Below are 9725 nucleotides of genomic sequence, written 5' to 3' on the forward strand. Positions count from 1 at the left end.
CAAGCTCAAGGAATGCCTGAGGCAACAGTATTATCTTCGGCACACACCATCCTTGATGACTTCGTCCCACCTTTCTCTTTTTAACCTGCCCAAGCTGTGTGTATCCATAATACACTGCAGCAGTTCCATAGTACCCTACATTCAATTGGCTATGCAGAGAAATGCTCCTTCCCACTTGTAATGAAACCTTTTACCCCTTGCCCCTTAAGAACAACCTTTCCAATTACAACTCTTGACTTTGCTGGCATCTATTACATCCCTTCTTTGGTGTCTCCCCTTCAGATACGTTGCAAATTCTATCCTCTCCCTTTCTTTTCTAGTTACACTGTTGTCCCCTGACAGCAAATTGTCACCTTTCTACTTGGCCTTCCAGCCCTTCTCAAACACTTACAGTTAGGCTGAGCATAACAGATCCCAGCAGAATTCCATTATAACTTCCTATCTCTGTGGTGACTTCACAGAATCACAGAATTGTAGGGGTTGAAAGGGACCTCCAGAGATCATTGAGTCCAACCCCCCTGCCAAAGCAGGTTCCCTACAGCAGGTCGCACAGGTAGGCATCCAGGCAGGTCTTGAACATCTCCAGAGAAGGAGACTCCACCACCTCCCTGGGCAGCCTGTTCCAGTGCTCCGTCACCTCACTGTAAAGAAGTTCTTGCGCACATTTGTGCAGAACTTCCTATGCTGCAGTTTCCGGCCGTTTCCCCTTGTCCTGTCTCCACACACTGCTGAAAAGAGTCCGGCCTCGCCATTCTGCCCCCACACCTTAGATATTTATAGACCTGGATCAGGTCCCCTCTCAGTCTTCTTTTCTCAAGGCTGAACAGACCCAGTTCACTCAGCCTTTCTTCATAGGAGAGATGCTCCAGGCCCTTCACCATCTTTGTGGCCCTGCACTGGACTCTTTCCAAGAGTCCACCAGGACACCCAGGTCCCTCTCCGCACAGCTCCTCTCCAGCAGCTCATCCCCCAACCTGTACTGGTGCATGCAATTATTCCTCCCCAGATGCAAGACTCTACACTTGCTTTTGTTAAACCTCATCCGTTTTTTTTTTGCCCAGCTCTCCAGCCTGTCCAGGTCTTGCTGAATGGCAGCACAGCCTTCAGGCGTGTTAGCCAAAAGACTTGATATACCTTCAAACAGGGACAATCTATGAGATAAGTTTCCCTTTTAGATCGTGACAAATTGGATCTGCTAGGAGCTGAACCTTGTTTTGATACTTTCAATGAGTCTAAAAGACAACTAGAATGACTCATCTTTCAAAGACAGTTGACTCTACATTTATCCCTACTTCTCATTAGGTTGTGGTGGTCGCTTTTTTTTTCCCCTCAAGTTCAATATTTCCACTAATCCATAAAACTAATCAGGTGGCCGTTCCACTGATCTCCTTGGAGTCTTTTTAAAAATCCAATAGCAGAATTGTCACTGTATTGTCACTCCCCAAATAGCAGAATTGCTTACAAGTTCCGTGTTACAATTAGGGGGTCAGCAGTTTCCTCTGACTTTCAAATCTATGGGAGTACCCCCAGTCCTGGCAGCCTGCTGACACTCACTGCATCGCCCTCTTCTCACTTCACCACAGCTCCTCTAACTCTTCCTGCAAAGACATTTCCTTAAGCACTTCCATGAAGAACATTGGTGCAGAAGATTTTTTCCTTGTCAACTCAAGTGTTCACACTGTAGTTTGATCATTTAACAACACACTGAAGGCTTGCTCCCTGACACTCCTTAAAAACAAGATTTATAGTTAAGAAACTAAAACTTTCTCATGCAGCCTACTTTACAGTCAATTTTACACTGGCTGTGTTAGTCTCTATGTTTGTTGTTGATACAACTTTTTTATGAAGGCTTTCTCTAGCTAAAAGCAGCCTCCTACCTTTCTTTGTCAAAGACCTTTTTTTTTTCTTTAAATATAAAAAGACTGATAAACATTTATTCAGAAAACAAAATCATTGTTCTAAAACATTTTTCAAGATATCTGGAAAATTCCTAATTTTGGCTGCACCTACCAATTTTCTTTGGAGTATTCAAATTTTTCAGAATGTTAGATTCACGTTGCATGGATTCTTCAACAACCACTATATTGTGTAAACATCTACTGTCATCACACGCTAGGATACATGGGGATAACTACAGATTTTCATTATTATTTGGCTTTCTGCCTTTGCCATGCAGTAAGATCTCCCTTTGTGATGCTAAGGCAAAAGTTAATCAGCTAAGCAGGGTAGGTAATTGGTGACAGTGCCTGGAGATACATTATTCTTCTTATGGGAGGCTTACAGTGTCAACTTAAAAGATTTTTGTGCTCGTTACTGCAAGAGTTAGTCTGATTTTCTTTTAGTTTTGTTTTTATGCGTATGCCATAACCTCCCCACCAGCAGAACTTCCAGTCACTCCTGTATAACTGCACCTGGAATAACACGGTTCTATCTGCCAAGTACTTAAACATGTATTTTCTTTACATACACACAAACACACACATCTACATAGACAAACTGCACAAATGGAAGATACACATATTTACACACTGTACTTTATATAATACGTGTCTATATGTATATATATGTATACACACTTTATATACCTATTAAAAAATCTCTACTTTCTATTCTTTTATTTTGGTTTAAGTCATTTAAGTGATTGCTCATTTTATGATCTCCTCTTAAAGAGATTTCCCATTGGTTAAGCCTGTCGCTGGCTCTAAACTGCTTGAAAGTTTATATTCTATCCTAAAACGCCATGCAATTCTTAAGTATCCCATTCTTAAGTGATCTTTTGCCTGTCCACCTAGGTAAAAGTATTATCTGGCCTCCTTCATTCTGTTCTTACCCTCCAAGCGTAAGTGTGGAATTAACTATACTCCCCATTACAAAGAATTAATTTAAAATGCCTCTGGAGAATCCTTCATAATCTAGTGGATAGCAGTGATCATTGCCTCGGAGAACTCAATGCATAGCTGTTATACAAATTTAGAAGTATGGATGTTTATCTCCTTATCAATAAATGAGACACTGTAATTTAAAATAAAACATAGACAACCTGGATATTCTGATTTAAGCAGTGAAGAAATGCAGCACTATACATTTAACACCATCATTTTAAGGAAGAAAAAGACTGCACAGGTTTTTAGAGCTCCAAAACTATTAACAGTAGATACCTCTTCAATTTAATACGCTTTTATTACAAGTAGGTAAAACTTATTTCTAGAAGAAAAAGTTTATATATAAAAATCCAGTGCAAAATGGAAGCACCCTACAAAATCTGCATCTCTGTTCCCACTGACAGGCAGTTAGACCCTGCAAGAAGAGCTGTGATCTCAGTGGCTTCAAAGAAGTTACTCAACAACAAAAAGATTAGATGGGATTTGCTGAAGTTGTAGCAGTTGACTTCAAAGAAAAGAAAAAAAAGACTCCTTGTTTGACAGGTGCAAAAAAAAAAAAAAAAAAAAAAAATACAAAATGTATTAAACACAATATGAAACAAACATACATTAAATAGTTTGGTTTCCTGGTAGATACTTCAGATTTTCAAATGAATTTTTATAAAATTTACATATTTAACGAAATGATTTATCATTGTGAAAAACAGGTCTCTATTTCAAGTTTATATTAACTATAAATATCTAAGGACAGGAAAGGCGCTCTTCAGGTTGCTATGCTTTACTTCCCCATCATTTATGTCTTCTGCTCTTTGCCTTTTGGAGAGAACATCACAGCATAAGGCTGCCGTCTTTTTGGACGTTGGCAGGGCGCGACATCCTCTTTAATATACCCTTAAAAGAATAAGAACAAGACTGAAGTGATAATTATAATACAACAACATGCATAGCTTCAGCTTCCGTTTTTGCCTGTCCTCAAAAAAAATCCTCTGACTATTTCCCCCCTCCCTCCCCTGTAACAAAAGTTACAGATCCCAAGGTGCTGTACTGATAATGAAAACACTCAATTGCGTTCTGGTGGGTGACCACACAGTAATGCAGGACTGACAGGTAAGGCTGAAGAGAAGAACGAAGGCTATGAACTGTTCATCTAAATACAAAACTGCATTTCTCATCATCTGTTCTGCAGAAGATTTTACAGAGGAGTAACAAAGTACTTGTTAGTACTGCAAGTTCAGTTGTCTGACAAAATTAACTTCTTAAAATGTATTCCGGTCATATACAGGAAAAATTTAGGCACATGTGTTTTGTGAATTTAGAGTACATCCCACTGTCTTGAGAGCATTCCCTTTTATTAAAGAGCAACTGGAAAAAAGCCAAGCCTACAGATCAAACACACTTTGACAGCTTTCTGATAAGGAAAGTGCATAGGAAATTTCTGTAACACGCTCAACTTTGCTAGCAATGACAATAAGCAGGCACTTCATGCAAACCAGTTACAGCATCTGGCTTGTGTCAAACCTTTACTGTTTATCAGCAGTAACATCTGTTGAGGTGAGAGTAGTAGATTCCTACTTCATAGTTGGAAAATGCTTTCTATCCAGTCCTCAGTTATTTTAAAAATCCAATTGGTTCAAGATACCAGGAAGAAATAGAAAATACATCCTACATACATGCACAACTTCTGATAACTACAGTTGTTCATCATCACTGGAACCCTTCCCAGTGTTCCTGCTCCACCGTCACTTTTATAAAGGAAGGACAGATCCGAAGTCTGCCTTTCACAAGCTGTTGATGACCATTAAGAACTGACCAGCTCTTGCTCTAGCAGAGCTAGGAGATTGCTAAGAATCTAAGAAACAGGAGGGCAAGTAGATTCTAAATGAGTAGTAATAGACAACCTCTGTAACAGGATATCTTATTATAACACAGGATACCTGTGTTATAAAATGGACATTGTTTAGTCTGGATCAGCTTTCTCCTCAGTTGGAACAGGTAAAAGGCAACCAAGGTTGGAAGAGGAAGGACAATGATTTGTTCATCTTAAGAAGATAATCATCTCAAACCATGGAAGAATTCTCACCACTGTAGAGCCTATCTCATAAACTAAGGTATAGAAGGAATGATTTAGCCACAGCCAAGCCATAGCTAGCTGGATACAGAAGGGAGGAAAGAGATAACTCACAAAGGAAGTGGTGATTCAGCAGTGTTACTGTGGTATAGGCTAGCTGCACTGAAGGATTCACCATCCCATACATAGTAAGAGACAAATTTATGGGAAAAGGACGGAACACCTTCCTGAAGTCTAATGGCTGGCGAATTTGGTAACTAGCTTAATGTCTCACAGCAGATCTTTAAGAAGGGGGAACCTTCAAAGGAAACTTCAAAGAACTTCAAAGGGAAATCTCACATTTGACACCCACGATATGCAGGGAAACTTACAGTTCTGAATGTTATGCTTGAAATGCACACATTCCTTACAAATTCAGCTTCAAATTTATATGAACTCAGCTCAGTACATCTTGATTAAGCAGCTTGATTTGCACTAATAAAGTTATCTTAAGGATCTGAAAATCAATGCTATTTGTTCTGACAGATTAAGAACGATTTGGTAACCACCACTCAAGAACATGTTCATACCCCTAGCTGTTTTCCTACACCTGCTCTGAAACTGCTGAGAACAGGCAAAATCAGTTGAGATTAACATTTTGAGTCACTTAATTCATATTAGTTGCAAAGAGTTTATGCAGGACTCCTTATCTCATAGTTTCACCGTTGTGAAGAAACATACATACAGTACAGCACAAACTTAGGTTTTAAAGTCCTTTGCAAAAACTAGTTCTTGTATCAACATTCAGGATTTACAGAAGTTATTCAGAAAGAACAATCTTCTGTGTGAAGACAAGTCAGAAAAACAGCTTTTGAGTTTCATCGGTAAACAGGGAATGTGTATTAAGAGCTACCTAAACACATCTGACCCTCAACTTTTCCATTTTTTTTTGTGATAAGGAACTCCCAAGATACAGACAAAGGAGATCAGTGGTTGCTGCCTGTCTGTCCTCAGCGAGTACAATCTCTCAGCCTTTGCCTCTGAAAACGCTGAGTTCTTGCTTTGGTTGAAAGACAAGTAGGGTTTCAACCAAATTCTATGACAACACCATTTACTTCAGCCTTCTCTATCTAGTTTATGACAAAGTTTCCCTATATTTAGTTCTTCCTAGTAGTATAGCAGCTGTTAAAAAAAGGCAATATTCATTCAAAATAACAGTTGCTATTAAGTAAAAGGATCTCAGAAAGGCTAGGTGAAGAAGGCTGCCTGACAGACTAGAAACAAAGCACTTTTTAATGTCCATTTTTTTTTCTGAAATGGTTTCCTGGATTTATGAGCCATTTTTTGCACTAACCTCTTTCCATACAAGTTTGAGTGGAAGGAAATCCAACCTCCCAGAAATTTTCAGGTGTATTTGGTGGAATATAACGAAATCTGTGTCTTGAACAGGCAGCTAGCTTCTTTTCTCTCTCCTCTTCTGGAATATCTGCATAATACTGTACGTGAGATAAAAAAAAAATTCTAGTTAACAGATTTATTATGTATAGAGGTACTGCTTTACACAGCGACACTGTCAATGAGTGTTTATTAACACAGTTATCTAGAAGTAATGGTGCGGGTAGCCAAGAGTAAAGATTTGTCATCCAAACGACAAATATCTGGCTGTTATCCTAGAAGTTTACAGAATTTACAGATTAAGCATAGCCTTACAGTGGCACATTTGTTAGCTTTATATCTTTTAGCATACCACAGGTAAAAGGTTTAGCAATGTGTATAATTACTTATGTCAACAGTTTTACTGGCTGATTTTGTGAAACTGGCACAGGTGTCAAGGTAGATATGAGTTTCCTAGTAAACAAAAGTTTCAATTTGCAAATAAAAAAAAAGAAGTAAACATTATGCTACAAAATTCATGCTTCAAAATTATTTCCAGAATCTAAATTTAAAGCTTACAGCAACTTCAAGTCAAAATCCTTCCTGCTTTATTATCTTCAAACTAGGGGCACATAAATAGAGGGCTGGAGCACCTCTCCTATGAGGAAAGGTTGAGAGAACTGGGCTTGTTTAGCTTGGAGAAAGCTGTGGGGAGACCTCATCGGCCTTCCAATACTTGAAGGGAGCATAGAAACAGGAGAGGGAACGGCTGTTTACGAGGGTGGACAGTGACAGGACAAGGGGGAATGGTTTTAAATTGAGACAGGGGAGATTTAGGTTAAATAGGAGGAAGTTTTTCCACAGAGAGGGGTGACACACTGGAACAGGTTGCCCAAGGAGGCTGTGGATGCCCCATCCCTGGAGGCATTCAAGGCCAGGCTGGATGTGGCTCTGGGCAGCCTGGTCTGCTGGTTGGTGACCCTGCACATAGCAGGGGGTTGAAACTGGATGATCTTTGTGGTCCTTTTTAACCCAGGCCATTCTATGAAAGAGCTCGTTTAACACATTGATTGACCACTGAGACTCCAGAAACTACTTAACAGTTGTACTTTGCTTAAAGTAATTAGTACATTGACTAACTACTGTTTATTTAAATTAATAAATACATCTGTCAACTGTGCTAGGGACTGCACTGCAAGAAGTACACACATCCTCCAAGCTTCTTTGCTGCATGTTCCCTTAAGTATAATGAAAACAAACATTAACTTTCTAGTGCTTTAACTTGTGATTGTAGTTTAACGTCTTCCAAAACAGCAACTGGGCACTTAGCTATCACAAGGTACTACAGCATTTTCAAGGCTGAAAGCATTATATGATTTAAGTGGAAACACTAAATTTGGACTGCACAAGAAGCCTGCTCCTCATGAAATTGATAAAACAATTTCATCAAAATTATAATTCAAAAAATGCAGAATTAAAACCTCACTAAGTCAGCTGGAAAGTAATCTAGAGTGGGAAACAGGAAAAGAACAGAGTATTTCTGTCAATAGAGATTACTTATGTCTCCATCTAATGGCAGCATTTCAAAAAAATCTACTCATTTAGAACAGTAAAGTACACAGATAAATTCCTTTTTTCCTAATAGACAGCAGGCAAAGCATAAAGTACACATAAAAATCTGCCTGTTTCCAAACTGCTAACAGCAGAACTCCTTTCAGTGCCTGAATCTGGAGAAATTTAGTCTGCTGCTGTCTTATCCATGGTTCCCTTCAAAGCAAAAAGCCTATGGCCAAGGCCAGAACTTGAGTGGGTATCGACAATTCAGGGACTGAGTCAGATCAAGTGATCTTCAGGGACACAGCTGAGAAAATGTCTCTCATTGGACTACAGAAGTAGAGACTAATGAAAGAAGAGGAACGGCATCTAGTACATATATCAGTATTTGCTAATAAAAGTTAAGGAATGATGTGGAGTTAGAGTCCACAAAATTAATTATAAAAATTCTAGAGTATCTGTGTGATTATTAGCTGAGTCTTTTTCAAGGAGAAGTGGTACATATTATGTTTGCCCTTTAAACAGTTGGAATTTTAGAAAGTAGCCTACTGAAAATCTGCAATGTACTGCATTTTGGTGGAGGGGCTAAACAGATCATGACTGGTGGGGAGTATTTATGTATCAAACGATGACAAATACCGTGCAGTTCTGGAGGAACAGAGAACTAAAAAAACCAAATCAATCAAGCTAATCAATCCAAAGAAATTAAAAGTAACTTCCTTATTTTAGCTTGTTTAGAAATGTTTTGAGTTGGTCAAGACTGATAAAGTGACACATGGCTGCTATTAAGAAAAAATAACTCAGCTGTCTTCTAGATGGACATATTCACAGCGTCCTCAACCCCCACAGAACACTACAGCAAGGTTTTCCTGTGTGGGAAAAGATACACCTGCAGTACATTCATCGTAAAATAACTGTTTACAGAACTTTTATTTGCAGTCTTAAGAGAACAAATCTTTCAAATGCTCTTCCTGTTAGTTCAGCACAGTTGCTTAGTCAGTTCTGTAATCTAAATGTATATAAAAACACCTGACTCTGATTAGTGAAGTGTAGTGAGACTGAATCACACTAACAAGCATTTTATTTTACGAACTCTTTCTCTGATCTCATTGCAAAGTCATCATAACAGAAGACATCTTACCACATTTTACACTGTGAGATGTGTGAGATCCTTGAAACACTCCTATGACCAGGACATAAAGGACTTAAACTTCAGTTTGCCAGAGCACGTGCAGAAGTCAGATCTCTCACATCAGCTCGCAATGAACAGGCAACCCCTCTGATACTGCTTGCAGCACTTAGCCAGAAACTATTTACTGATTTCAATCCACTCCTTAAGCATTTCCTCAGACTTAAGAAATGTTTCAAAATCTTCTGTCTAATAAGCCAAGACTTTTTAAAGTATTACTTATGCTTTGTCTAATACTCCTTTTTTTTTTCATAGGCATTTCATTGAAAGGTAGCTTTATCATGCATGTTGCAATGCTGTAGCCAAGCATTCCACACATTCTAAAACATTCATCTTGAATGGCCTGGACTTTAAAAAGAATATATACATATTTTTAAAAGTTTAATGTGGAGACTTAATACTGTAAAAATCAAAGCTGTTAAGTTTCCAGAATTACCACTCTAATTAAGTTGTCAGGAAGTAACAAGAACTGGATTGACTGATCCATAGCTTACAGATGCAGGAAACTGAAAGTTAGCATGTAGCTCCTGGGCCAAGAAATAGACTGAAGGTTTCTGTTTTTCCTTCCTTCCCTTCAAACTATCTGAATTAAGCACCTTTTTGAAAGTGGTATTTACAGTTGATGTAAAAGTAAAAACATCAAACAAAAAAATCAAATCAAACAAAACATCAATCAAAA

At 38.6% G+C, this 9725-nt stretch overlaps 1 protein-coding gene across 3 annotated transcripts in view; it reads right to left on the reverse strand.

Moving 5' to 3' along the window:
• Positions 1-3161: 3161 nt before the first annotated feature.
• Positions 3162-9725, reverse strand: part of RBBP8 (RB binding protein 8, endonuclease) — a 33427-nt gene continuing 26863 nt past the window's right edge. For all 3 annotated transcript variants that reach the window (XM_042838379.1, XM_042838385.1, XM_042838390.1), the window contains 2 exons: positions 6284-6425; positions 3162-3773 (listed from right to left, as the gene is read on the reverse strand). In XM_042838379.1, the coding sequence (XP_042694313.1) occupies positions 3676-3773; positions 6284-6425 (240 nt within the window). In that variant the 3' untranslated portion in view covers positions 3162-3675. The remainder of the gene's footprint in view (positions 3774-6283; positions 6426-9725) is intronic.

Source organism: Centrocercus urophasianus, unplaced genomic scaffold, assembly GCF_019232065.1.
Source record: "Centrocercus urophasianus isolate 14NV4802_14NV808 unplaced genomic scaffold, USGS_Curo_1.0 seq_11, whole genome shotgun sequence".
NCBI classification, from domain to species: Eukaryota; Metazoa; Chordata; class Aves; order Galliformes; family Phasianidae; genus Centrocercus; species Centrocercus urophasianus.